General features: G+C 38.4%; 1 protein-coding gene across 1 annotated transcript in view; it reads right to left on the bottom strand.

Moving 5' to 3' along the window:
• Window positions 1–14,380, bottom strand: part of SYNE1 (spectrin repeat containing nuclear envelope protein 1) — a 320,695-nt gene that overhangs the window by 155,162 nt on the left and 151,153 nt on the right. The window contains exons 57-66 of the mRNA XM_054062229.1: window positions 13,624–13,980; window positions 9,779–9,915; window positions 8,700–8,877; window positions 6,202–6,384; window positions 4,526–4,669; window positions 4,039–4,194; window positions 3,301–3,465; window positions 1,994–2,166; window positions 983–1,136; window positions 705–848 (exon numbers count right to left, since the gene is read on the bottom strand). Of these exons, the coding sequence (XP_053918204.1) occupies window positions 705–848; window positions 983–1,136; window positions 1,994–2,166; window positions 3,301–3,465; window positions 4,039–4,194; window positions 4,526–4,669; window positions 6,202–6,384; window positions 8,700–8,877; window positions 9,779–9,915; window positions 13,624–13,980 (1,791 nt within the window). The remainder of the gene's footprint in view (window positions 1–704; window positions 849–982; window positions 1,137–1,993; window positions 2,167–3,300; window positions 3,466–4,038; window positions 4,195–4,525; window positions 4,670–6,201; window positions 6,385–8,699; window positions 8,878–9,778; window positions 9,916–13,623; window positions 13,981–14,380) is intronic.

Raw genomic sequence — 14,380 nt, 5'->3', positions numbered from 1 at the left:
AGTTGTCTGCCTGAACATGCATTGGGCATGATTTAATTACCACAAAAGAATTTGAGTTAACTGGAGATAATCACCTAGCTTTAAATGTATCATTATGTCTTCTACTATTTCTTCTTTATCTTGTATCTTACATCCAAACTCATCTTGATCTTTAACTTTCTATGCCCTAATCTTTTCCAGATTTATGATATTAACACTTATCAGTAAATATAGTACTTATCATGCCGGGTCCTTTGACATCAGTTTACTCGCTAAGTCAGTTTACTTGCTAACAAGGTTTGTGTTGAATATTAAGCTTCTATAGTTGTCAAACATTTGTGAATTATCTGATGGACTGGTTATATTTACTGCAAAACTTACATTTATGGAAATCTCAGATTCAGACATGCTTTCAACTTTTCAGTCACAATGGGTAAAATCATACCTGCACTGAAGTCAACGAGATTTTTGACATGGAACTCCTCAGACTATTCACCTGCTGATTTTTTTCCAGACTCAGATTTTTAGAACCCTTTTGAAAAGATCTGAAGCTCAGTGGTACAGGAAGACTGATATATAAATCACCCTAAAAACTTTCTGATACCTTAAAACTGCCGCTAAACTTTTATTCCTCATTTGACTGTATAATAAATGATCAATGAAAAGACTCCCTTTTTCCTTGTTGCCAACAAAACAAGAAAGAGTGTTATCAAGAAAAACTGTACCCTCGTTCTGTCTTTGAGGAACTTGTACCGCTCCTGAAGGTCCTGCAGTTCAAGCTGAGTGACATAATGCTCAGCCATCCCACTTCCTTTCATTTCAATAGTCTCCAACAGACTACTGTGACTCAACACCTCTTCGCTAAGTAGCTGCAAAAGAGAAAGACAAGAACATATTTATGAACAGGCCACATTAAACAAGACCACAGATTAATCTTGCAGCCTTTTTTATTACTTTTAAGGTGATAAGGGCTTGTTGTTGGTTTGTTGTAAAGCAAGCACACCTTTGCTTTGCTGAGGGCAGCTGTTTTTTCCCTCAGTTCAGCATATTGCCTTTCAGAAGCATTCATACTTGCTTCTACTTTATCCATCCAGTTAGAAAATTGACGAACATCATCCTGGTAACTTGTCCACTTGGAGAGAGCTCCTTCCAGTTGACTGTAATTTAAAAATACATATTTATTGTTATAGTGGAGGTTCTCATGCTATTTTAGTGGAGATGTAGTCATTTACAGTTATTCTATACTATATTTATAGGAAGGATACATTACAAGTTAAGGAGTCCAAGACAGAGCTGTAAAACCGCTATAGGTTTTAACTGGTTTAACTAGTGAACCAAACTCATTGTTTGGCTGATAAAGAGGAATTAAGTTTCCCAAACTTGGAATATTAAGGATGTTTGTAAGTTATGTAGCTAGCTGACATGTAGCTTTAGTAAATAAAGTGCAAATGAAAGCCTGAGATCTAAACCCAGAAATTTTCTGTCCCTTTTTATACATACACTAGTTGGTGCATTCTAATGTTTAATTACCTTTGTTGTTTTAAATGGAAAGATCTGCAACTAGTCATGCTCCCCCACAGAAGGCTGCATTTTTTCTCCTGTATGTCTTTATTCTATTAGTTTGAGCATCACTATTGGACACTGTAATTACAGTACCTTCTGCGAAATGCTAGCAACCAGACAGGATCTTGGCAGAGTAATCATTAAAGTCTGCAGCAAGATTTTTCTCATTTCTAAGAACAATTTTAGGCACCAAGTGCAATTCAAAGTAAAATTTACAACAATATTACCAACATCGAATTCACTGTTAAGAGTATATTGGGAAGTGTTATCAAAGCTTAGATATGTCACAGTTTCCTCCCCTTTTTCTACTTCAAATGAATAAATCCTGTAGACCTGCAGCGTTAGGCACATGTAGTCATTTTATACAAATTTGAATCTTTAAATAATAAAACTCTGGGAATTAACTTAGTTTTACTGCTAAGCATCATTCTCCACCTCCTACCCATTTTACCTCTTGCACTGGATACACGCAGACAGAAGAGAAGCCCAGTTGTCCTTCAGGGTTTGCAACTGCCGTTCAATCACTGGTATTCCCTCCAGAGAAGTATTTTGCAGAACAGATTCTCCTCTTGTTAGAACCATTTTCATTTGGATTTCTTTTTCTTGTTTCACTGCTAGCAGTCCCTAAAGAATGAGTGGATATTATACTACTTTTATCCCTAACTGCTAACTGGCTTTACAGGAAAACGAGCTGATGGAATTTAGCAGTTTTTACAAACAGACAGATGGAAGAGAGACAGTGGGGTGTTCACATCTGCGCTTCACAAGGAGAAAGTAACTTTCAAAGGGTAGGTTTAGGCCATTAAAAAAAAAAAAAGTCTTAATTGACAGGGAAGTTTTCATGGAATCTGTGGAGGTACTTACAACGTACCAGAGAAGGTAATGCTGGGTGGGAAAAGGTGACATTCCAAAGGGAATGTAATTTAGATGGAAAAGAGGAGGATTCATTTATATAGAAAACAATATGTGATGACAAATATCTTCTACAGGGCTGAAGTACAGTTCTACAATTCTAGGATCTATTTGCAACACAAAGGTACCAACATATAACTCAGTAAACTATCAGGAAAAATCAACTTAAAGACCTCAGTTCATAGAGCTGTGCAGTTGCAAATTAACCACTTCTGACACTATGCGAAGTCATAAAAAGCCTGAAAGCACAAACCTGGAAGACTCAACAAAAAGGCAAAACATGTTTTCAGTATTTTGCTAGAATCTCTTGTATGTATCCTAATAATTTTGAGGACCTGGCCATATTTTGGTCACAGATCAAAATCTGAGACATCAGTATTATGAAAAGTATGGTTTTTTGAGTTTCTCTTTAACAGCTTCTGAGCAGTGATATCAGCAGATGCTATTTTTTTAACTGTGGCCACTACTTTTAACGAAAAAAAATAGGAAAAGCTGTTTCAAGGATCCATATCCCCTCTAAGATCTAAGAAATAATATATTAATCTAACAGAAGTTAATATCCTACCTTCTTCCATATAACCTTCAGCAGCCACACTATATCTTTTGAATTTTTAGTTTGTATATATATGCAGTTTTCCATGGCATAAAGGTCCCTTTATCCTTATTAATGAAAACTTCTAATAATGATCTCCTTCCTCTATAAAAAGAGTTATTGCTGAGTAAATTGAAAACCAGTGCCTGAACAACTGTCACACTAATATGCAGCAATTAATGTAAAGTAGCATATATTTGCATTCTTCTTACAGAGCTAAAAAGAGCAAGTTTTGGGGTCTATCACTCCCATACCTCTAGCTTTAACATCCGGCTGTCCAGAACACTCTTGTCTGCAGTGGGATGACAGTAGGAATCCAGCATGTGAACTGCATCAGCCACCCAGTCCTGGAGGTCCTTGACACTGCATGAGAACTGCTGGTGCTCTGCTACGACCCTGTCCATTCTGGAAACTTTCTCCTGCAATTCATACAATAATTAGCACCATCAGCTATAAAAGGACCGCTATTCAAAACAGAGTTAGTTTAAAGTCTCAGTGCCCAGCCTGGTGCTTTAGAGTTGGGTCTATGCCCCCCGCTGAACGTTCAAAAGCCATTTAAGAGGTAATTTTTCTAGAAGATCTATCTATTTGTTTTAGATGAAGAAGCTGAGAATGCAAATAAATACTCATCATTATAGGATGCAATGAAGTAATAACTTCTCTGTATTCTGTATTTTCTAAAAAAATCACTCTCCTAAGTTTAGCAAAATAATTATTTCAGGGGGCACTTATTAGATAACTAAAATGTCTTGAATACTTGAAATAATCAAAACCAAACCCACATTGTTTTGAATCTGGAAAAAGAAAAAAGTGGCATAATCAGATGGGGATAACTTTTTAATCAAAACACTTGCCAGCACAAAAGACAACACAGCTCAGACATATTTTAGAGCAGACAAGCAAGACTACTGCAGTGTTTCATATTTCAGTCTTCCTTTTTCTCCAGTTACATCAAATGAACTGCTTAAAAGCACATACACTGGGTGCATTACCTTAGTCAGATTGCTTAGAGTAAGATATTGAGAAGACAACTGAGACACTCTGCGCATAAAGCCTTTGCTGACAGCTTGCTCTTCCCACAGCTGCTGAGCTTTCTCTTTTAGCCTGTTGAGCTGATGCTCGTGGCAGCTTATTTCCTCAAGGACAGACTGTAAAGCACAAGTATATTAATACTGAGTGAGAGCAAGACAGCAGGAAACAGAAGCATGAAGGCACCATGAAAAACAGAAGTGACATGTGGCGAGCTTGCTGAGAAAGGCACACCATACAGCTACAGCAACGAAGCAGCATGTCATAAGAAGAAACATGAAGGTGCACATGTTGATGGGCCAGGATCAACAACAGCAATCCTTGAAATCAGGTCTCATCTCATTTAGAGGTGAGGATGCCAAAACAATCAAGTTTTTATAAGGAATTAATGAGATCAAGAGGATGGAACAGAAGAGTCTAGCTGTGTTTAAAAGGCTCATGAGAAGTCACCTGCAACTTTTGCTGTTCTCTTCTCTTGGAAGGAAGATCAAGGAGCCGACTGCTACTTCCTTGCACCACCTTCTCAGTTGCAGTGAGCCACTCTTGCAGAGGCTCAGCAGTTGCTTCAAAGTCCTTCATCTGGATCTTTAAGTTCTGGGAAGACACGCACAATTTCATCAACAGTTCCACTGTACTGGGCATTACTTAACACACAATAAACAGATCAAGCACACAAAAAGGGTCTACACCTATATACAATTGCAGCCAAATGCTACATAACTCTTAAAAATAAATTACACCAGCTCTGCTCCTTCCCATCCCGCAAACAGACACTGCAATATAAGTATAAGAGCACACCCCTTTAAGAGGCAAAACAATGTAGGATATGTCTACACAGTTGAGGAGAGGCTGAAGCAAATTTCATCTGAATTGAAAGCTTCACAGGTCTTATGAGCTTTGACTCAATGTAAGACTAACTAAGACAGCTAAGTCAGTTTGAAGAAAGGCTAATTTGGGATACGAGTTACCTAACATCTGCATGCAGTCATACACACTAACTCCTCCTTAAACGGGCTGCCACTCTTCCTAGGTGATGTATGACTAAATTTAACCCAATTCTAGTGATAATTTTTTATTATATTCTTTTTTATTGTAAAATCTTGGTTATAAAAATGTGTGCATAAAGGCATAGGTAGGCATTCCTTCAGAGCCTCAATGTTTGTCTTTTAGGCTAATTCTACATAATTAAAAAACATATCATCTGAAATAATTCATATGTAATAAAAACCTGGACAGCACAGTCCATGTGCCCTAGTTATTTACTTCCCCCTAACCCCGACTTTCTTTTTAGCTATAGTTTCATCACTTAAATCAAACTTATCAGAATGATAGACTAAGCCTATGAGACTGAAAAATGGTTGTCTCTGAGGACATCTTTCCATGGCAACGCTGAGGTGAAGAAAGGTAAGTCCTTGCTATCAGAGAATTTTCTTTGAAAGGCTTTCCTATACGATGCATCAATTTTTTATATTTTTTTTCTCAGCTGGCTAAGCAGCATTGGTTTGAAACAGGAATGCCTAGGGACTTCAATTCTCCTACAATAGGCAGGGAATTCCATTCCTTAGGAATTAAAATGTATGACCTTAAAACAGATTACGTTATTGAGATATTTACCTTCTGTTCTGTTTTAATTGTGAGTTCTGAACACAGAAAGGCACTAGGGCTTATTTAAAAAGTTGCTCAAATAATTACATTTCACCAGTTGGCAATGAGACATTTACTAACTGCACAGGGACTATTCAATCAGCAACAGCATCAGAAGTCTGTGATAAAACGGTCTTCAAAAAAAGAAAATGTGTTGGGTTTTTTTTAATCCAGTACATTTGATGTGACTCATGTTCATGAATTTGAGTAGCTGCTGTATTTGCTACCTTCAGTTAACCTGAAGAACACTCTTCTGCATGAAATACACTATTCTGATTTAAGTGGAATCAGGTCATAAGGAGATAAGTAAACAAAAGTAAAACGTAAGTGGAAGAATGAGACTTCTTGAAAACAGCTAATTATTGGTTCTGTTACATCACAAACACTTAGAGCTATATACCATATCTAAATTATGCCATTTGAAATAAAAGGCAAAGAGGAAATTTAGATCCAAGCTTTCCCCACTGTGACTGGTTTGGTACCTCCAATGCAGATTCCTTCTGGTGGAGAGTGGTGATAAAATTTTTCCAGTCTTCTTTAGTGGCAGCAGACTTGTCCTGGATAACTTTAGCCTTTTCCTTTGGTAAAACAGCACACAGCATTTCTCCTTTGGATACTACCAAGTTTAGTTTTTGTTGTCCATTCTCACTTCCTGATAAGAATTCCTAAAACAGTAATAAAAGAGCTAATTGTTGAACCTTGGTTCCTGGTAAAGGTCAATAGCAAGCTGCCAGAAAGTCTAACAGGGATAAGAGTTTATTGTTTCTGTTTGTTAACATGGTAACTCATCTTTTGGTACCTGCCATTTTAACGTCGTTCATATTCATGGGATTTAGAGAAAACAGCTACTTAATCCATAAGCTACTTAATCCATAAGTGTCTATATAATGTATAAATTAATACTCTATGGTTACCTGTATGTTCTGCATTTCACGAGACAATTACTGGTCATTTAGTTGGGTATTGTACTTTGTGAAATATCCACACTACAGAAAGTGCTGAGTTTCATTTCAGGGAACCAGCATCCTAGCACAGGTAACAGAAGGAGCTGGGGCCCACTCTGAGACACACACTGGATGGAAGCCTTGCCATGGGCCACAGCCACACGGGACTTCCAGTGAGTGTCCAGGGGCGTGGGCTGACACTCAGACCCTAAGCAATGTCTAAGCTGAGCGATTTATCCCTCCGCATCCTTAATTTACCTCCCCTGTTTGAAAGCACTTTTACTCATGGAAATCTTGCACAGTGCTGATGTGCAAGAAGAGAATGGAAATACGCATGCACAAGAATTACATAGAAATGTGAAGAAACAGTCAGATTTTTAAAATTGAAGTACTAGGATAATTTTCATATAATTTGTAATCATTGCAAGACTTTGTGAATATTTAGGACTCAAAGGAATTTACCAGTCTTAAATACCAATATATAAAACTGTTACTATCATGATTATGTGATATATAAATAGTTGTATATCAATATCCATAAGGTTAAATCCAATTTCAGATGTAACACGCTTAATACAATAACTGAGACGGTTCTGATTCTGTGTTACAAGAGAGATCTTCGTAGAGAAAGCAAAGAATCTGTTAGCTTTGAAATACTTGGTTCAAGGCCTGGCTATATTAAAATCAAAGATATAATTGCCTTGTGACTTAATGATGACAAATGTGCTAACAGACACATTAACTTTTACAGAAATAAAATTGGAAGTTCACACAGGTTGCCAAGACATCTCTAGAAGTCCTAAAGCAGGTATTGCAAGTCAAAAAAAAAAGTTTGTTTCATCTAAAATGGCTTTCAGGGAGGAGGAGAACAAATTCAGGTCTTGTGCCATAAATGGGTTGCAGTGATGAAGAAAATGTTACCAGTGTTGGAAAAAAATCCACCTTGCTAAAACTCTTATATTTAATGACAAAAACTAGGATTTTTTTGCCTGGTATTTTCTCTAAACATAACCTCATTTCAGGGTAGTAAAATATTTGATATGTTAATACAGTATTGCTTATGCTTTCTCATAAACCGTATAAGCAAGGGAAAATTAATTTATCAAAAGGAGGAGGAAGTCATTTGGGTATTTTATGAAAAAATTATATGAATTTCTTCTGTTATACTACCTACCTGAAGGCTTAATGGCCTCATTATGTAATTCTCATTTTGCTGGTTTTAGATAGAATTATAGATATATTCTATTCATAAAAGTATTTCTTTCTCTTGCTTTATTAAATTAAACTTTTAAAATTGGCATTCCTTTCCGCAGAGTTGTTTTGGCTTGTTTTAGCTTTATGTAGGTGCAAAGTACACTTTTTAGATGCCTGCTCACACTGCCTACATTTAACTCCATTCTTGCACTGTAAGAGTTCTACTTTCATATATAAGGAAAAATATTTTCATTACTTCAAAATAATTCATAGAATCATAGAACCACCACGTTGGAAAGGACCCAATGGATCATCGAGTCCAACCATTCCTAACACTCCCTTAAACCATGTCCCTAAGCACTTCATCCACCCGTACCTTAGAGACCTCCAGGGAAGGTGACTCAACCACCTCACTGGGCAGCCTGTGCCAGTGCCTGATGACTCCTTCCATGACAAATTTTTTTCTGATATCCAGCCTGAACCTCCCCTGGTGGAGCTTCGGGCCATTCCCCCTTGTCCTGTCCTCTGTCACTTTGTTTATTGATTAGTCTAAGTTCCAGGTACTAAGTCCCAGTTCTGATATTGTTCTGATTTTACAGTACTCTCCTATTTTAAAAACACATTTTATTCCTATTGTAAAAAAGAAAGGAACAAGGAAAACTACTGTGAGAAACAATGACTACATAAATAAAATAGATTAAAAAATAAAAAGCAAGTGTTTATTTCCTTGCAATTAGTCCCCTTTAGAGCATTAACAAAACATAGTAACTAATGAAACAATCTGAGCTTTCTATGAAACTGATTGGGTCTCCCTTAGACCAAAATTTTACTGCTAGAGTTACCTGTATTTTCTGCAGACTTGCTGAAACTTCACTGATATTTTGAGGCACATCAAAGCATTTGGCTGTGGCGACTTTTGCATTGACCAGCCACTGCTGGAAGTCTCTGAGAGCCATTCGAAATCTTTGCTGCAAGATCTGCTCTTTGCTCTGACATCCTTTTGAAGCTTGCAGGCAGAGGCTGGGATTCACATCAGGGAAGCAGAAGTGAGTGAGGGAGGTAGGGAGAAAAGGCAGGACTCTGTTAGGTGACAATGCTATTACTCAGTTCTCTGAAATACAATGGTAAGGTTAAGTTAACCTCGATTCCTCCCACCAACTTTAAGCACTTAACTGAGGCACCAGGAAATCCATTAGAAGCTCTCAGTTCCCTAATAGCAAAACATGTAAATTGGGACATAATTGTCACAGATGTGACACACACAAGTGTTTCCAGCATGACTCAGTGCACCTAAGCATGAACAGTTTTTGCAAGCCCCTTTCTCTCTCCCTCTCTTTCTCTCTAGGGACAGGACCCAGAGCTATGTTGATTACAGTTCTAACTTCTGGGGCTCAGTTAAATTCATAACATTGTAAGGGATCAGTCTGGGTCATTACACCTTCTGCAGTTACAGAAGCCAAAAGCTATAATTCTCTGCAAGAAACAACAATCTGATGTCTGAAATGCAGGTGTCACGCTCCCAAGTAAATCGGCTACAGTGACCTAAGAGAAAGCAAGAAAACAAGGAAACTGAGGGACAAAGTTAAGAAAAAGATCTTCAATAAGTAGAATAGCTTCTTCCTCCTTCAGACAAATAAGCCACAGTGCTCCCTCAGTTTCTTACAAGGATTTCTTCTTTAATAGGTCAGGTGTGGATATACATAAGTTTCAGCAGAGTTCAGTGGCATAGCCTGGCTTTTAGGAAAAAAAACCCAAATTGCTGCTTTTTAAAACCCCTATTGACAGCAAAATAAAAACAACGATTCTAATCATAGTATACCTCTGCTTCTAATTTTAAAATTCTAATTAATGGTTTCCTAAAAGACAGTTCACGTGCCCCTCCCCATGGAATTGATTAACTGTAAACAAAATGAATGTGTACCTGTTATACTCCTTAATCAACCCGGAAACTTTTGAGGAATGAGTACTCAAATCTCTGGAAAATCTACAAAGATGATTTAACTGAGTTTTGAGCTCATCTGTCATATGTTCAGACTTTACCAAAGCATCCATTGTTTCCTGTTAAAACAAAAGAAATGAACAATATTGGTGAGTAAATAAGAAAAAAAATTTTGAATAAAAATTTATCAGAATTTAAATTCAACTTCATTTATGATACATATGAGTTCACTTCCAAGAGTAATTAAGCAGCCAAATCTACAGAACCTTATTTGAAATGATGAGCTTCTTCAGACCAAATTTCTGGAAGCCTCAAATATCTTAGCACAAAATGTTCTGAGAGAATATATTGAGATATAAATTTAATTTTAATAATTGAGCTATGTTATGCTAGCTGTAAAAAGTACATGAAATTAGGGAACAGCAAATACTAAAGCTTTTTACAGCTTCAACTCTTTCAGTCCTTGTTTCCTCATTGATGTCCACAGCATCCGCACTGCAGAATCCTGCCCGCTACTCCAGCATAACGAGCAATGCAGACTTGGTTCCTCATCTCATTAAAAACTAAATTTTCAGGCATTCCTCTTAAGCTACCAGAGAGAAAAGACAATCTTCCAGCTAGTTACATTCACTATGGTAGAGGTTCCGCAGCGCAGGCAGGCCAGACTATTTGGATTATGTATAGCCATATATTAGTTTGGCTCATTCAAAGTGCCAACGTGGAAGAAATGTACAATATAAATTTAAGAAACAGACCATATGAAAGTGAAGACAGATTTGAATGAGGACATGGATTTGGGATAAGGAAGTCCCCAAATCGTGTTTCTGAAATACAGAATCATAGCATCACAGAATAGTTTTGTTTGGAAGGGCCCTTAAAGCCCATTCAGTTCCACCCTCACGCCATGGGCAGGGACACATCCCACCAGACCAGGCTGCCCAAGGCCCCATCCAACCTGGCCTTGAACACCTCCAGGGATGGGGCAGCCACAACTTCCCTGGGCAACCTGTGCCAGTGCCTCACCACTCTCATGGTGAAGAAATTCTTCCTTAAATCTAGTCTAAATCTTCCCCTCTCCAGTTTATACCCATTCCCCCTATATATATAAAATCTATACAAAAAAAGATGATTGATAGTAAAAAGTTTGTAATACTCTTATCATCACAACACTGAATGTTCAGTAAAGGTACAAATGTACATGAAAATACATGCAGAATGTTTTCGAAATATTACAATCTACGTCATAGAGATAAAAATGCTTTACATCACTGTAAAGTATTAACTGATTCTGCAATAAACATATATACCTTCATGCAAATCAAAAGTAAAAAGAAATATTGGCAAGGGTGTAGCAAGCCAATCAACAGACATGCTAAGAACAGCAAGTACCCCAACTGCCAGGAAGAAAAAACACAACAACACATTCTGTGAAAAATAAAACTACAAACATGTGTTGGATATAAGCAACAGTGATTTAGACCATAATCACAGCTCAATTATTTTACCATTACTGAAATCCATTTGCTTTTATAGATCACAGGGAAGGCCTGGAAATTTAAGTCTAGAGACATTTTGGATATATTATGGGCCCAAACTTTCATGCGTTCTTGTAAATATGAAAATACATTTTCCTACAACAGATATTCAGGACTTCTCTGATTTACATTATTCATGTTCATATTATGGATGTTATTTGGTTTGAGTCACTCACACATCAGACAACTGTTCAACCATAATTAAAAGATACTTGAAATAGTCACACTACCAGTTTGTTTCAATACCATATAAAGTAGCATCTGAATTAAGTAATTATGTAACAGCAATGAAGCATAGAAAATAATGTAAACTAACTACTTTTTGTTTATCTTACTTTATTTACACATGAAACTCTTTTTTGAAAGCATTAGGAATAACAACACAACGACTGCTACTTAAATACAGGATGTCACAAATCGCGTAGGGCAGGAATCATAATGAAATAGTAGCAGCTTTTGGGTTTTGGTTTTTGTTGTTTTGGGGTTGTTTTTTTTTTTGATAAAGAAAACATCCTAAGAGTAGCCCAGGGTTACAATTGCCTGTTCTCGATGAATTTTTTCAGTTTCAAATTACCTGCCTTAAGAACTACTAAAAGATTATTCAGATGACATATAGCCTCAGGCATAACCTCTCAACAAACAGGAGCATTAGCCACAGCATATTTTCATACAGAAACACTCCTAGCACTATTAGCAGCCACTTGGATTTGATTTCAAATCTAACCATTCCCAAAATAATGCACCAACTTCCAAGTGCAACATATGTTGCTCTTATGTTGCACATACTTAAAGGCAGGGATCTTGTGTATAACAGAATAACAGAATGAGTTTGCTGATTCTGAGTATTAGGAAGTGCTTTCAAATTCATGGCCTTGGCTTACATGGCAACAGAATCACTGCAAGACAATGGAAATGGAAAGCTGCTATTTTACATTCACAATAGGACTTATCCCCAGGGTCCAGAAATGGAAGGATTACTGTCACATTTCCTCTAACTATGAAAAAATAAAAATTAAATAATTACATAGCCGGGCTATGCATAGTAATTCTTGAGATTCCTCTGCATTTTCCTCATTAGCCAAAGTTTACAATTGTCTAAATTAAAGTGTTGTTACATAGAGCTACAGTACACACAGAGTATTTATACTACTAAGAAAAGCAAGATCCTTCAAACGTAGTACTTCTCCATTTACAAAATAAAAAATGCTTAGCAGTTGTTGCTGTATGTTGATGACAATTCCACGTCTCCCTTTCTTTTTTAAAAACACATAGACAAGGAAGACTTTGCATATTTGTACCATTATTTGCTCCAATGTAATGTCAGCTTTGTTACTCCTACAGCTATGTACTCAAGCAAGCAGGTTCCCTAAATCTGTGCCAGGGAATTCTATGAAAGGGGAAGCCACAGAAATCACTTGGCACAGGCATCGAACGAGATTTATAATCTCAGTTCAAAGAGAAGATGTTCTGGGGTGGTTTTTTTATTTATTTTTTTGTTTCTTCAGTCAAGGCGACAGAAATTAAGAATCACACCCCTCTCCTCCTTTACTGAAACTGCCTTATTGCAATGCCACCCTGAGAGGGAAAAAATACTCTGTATCTTTTCTTAACATCAGTGATACACAGTAGCTGAGATATATACAAACATAGGTCTTGATTATTGTGACTATATATATTTGTAAATAACGTCTGTGTGGGATAAATATTTGTGGATTTTTTTGCTAGAAGACAATCAGGAACAGAAATACCTGTTTGTCCAATTCCCACTGCATCCCATATCAAAGCAATTAGCAAGAATACCAGCTTCCAGTATAACTTTAAATATTGGACAAAACTTCAACGTGCATAACGTGAAGGATATTTCAAGAAATGGAAAGTATAAGCTCAACACACTCCTGACAAACTGTAAGTAAGAAATGGCTCCAGCTGCTTCTTGGCTTTCTGGAAATGCTTCACGTTTCCCGGATCAAGCACTACTTCATCTGGAAACACTGAGCAAACTTGGAAGAGAAGTCCTTCGCTTTCTCAGAGGCAAGCGCTGGTTTTAACATCTAAGTGAGGGGCAGCATTTGCTAAGCACTGCACAGCAGAGGCCGAAGAGAGAAACGCCTTCTGTAAACACCGCTTGCTACGATTCTAATCGCCAAACAAAGTCTGGAAAGTGAGGATTTCAGAGAGAGAAGTTTCATAAATACTACATACTTGAGAGTCCCGCTGGAGAGGAGCTTTCTGCGCGCAAAAACCTTTAAGTTTAAGATCGAAAACCCGCTATGAAAAGAAACGTGAGCTTACTTTCTCCTTGCGCCAGCTTTCCACCAGCTCGGCGTCGGTGTGCCGGCTGTCGAGGGGCTCCACGCTGCGGGACCAGGCTGCCAGCAGCGCCCCGAACCGCTCAGCCGCCGCCTCCAGCCGCTCGACCTGCGCCGCGAACTCCTGCTCCGACAGGGCCATCTGGCTCAGCACATCCCGCAGGCTGCTCCGGCTCCGGAAAGCGCTCTCTTCCCACTCCTTCCACTCCGCCCGCAGGCCCTGCATCTCGGCGGCCAGCAGCTGGCACCCTCCGGCGCTCGTGTTGCGCTTCGCGGCTGGAGCCAGCGTCTCCACTCGGCCGAGGCGATCCGCGCCGAGCTGGCGGGACTCCACCAGCTCCTGCAAGGCGACATTGCCATGGAAACCCGCAGAGCTGCCACCGCCGCCACCCGGGGGGGGACCCGCACCGAGCGGGGGGCAGCGCGGAGCGCCCCTCGCCAGCGCTTTCGTGGCAGAGCCACGGGAGCAGGGACGGGAAGAAAGGAAACGCAATCGAGAGAGCGTGCGGGCTTTATTTGATGAAAGAAAGAGGGATTCTGAAACTTCCCTAAGCTTAGGGCAGAAAGAACTTCTCTTAGATACTGAAAAAAAAACCAACCCAAAACTGTTCAGATTAAGATGCTGAAAATAATTTTGTTGTGATCCTGTTACATAGTGATATGAACATTGTGATCTGTTACTGGTATGTAGTCGCTTATAGCAGTTCTAAAACACAACCGTGCTGCAAAGAAAAAGGCAT

The sequence above is a fragment of the Cuculus canorus genome, chromosome 3, assembly GCF_017976375.1.
Source record: "Cuculus canorus isolate bCucCan1 chromosome 3, bCucCan1.pri, whole genome shotgun sequence".
Taxonomy (NCBI): domain Eukaryota; kingdom Metazoa; phylum Chordata; class Aves; order Cuculiformes; family Cuculidae; genus Cuculus; species Cuculus canorus.
This window is presented reverse-complemented; position numbering and strand designations above follow the sequence as displayed.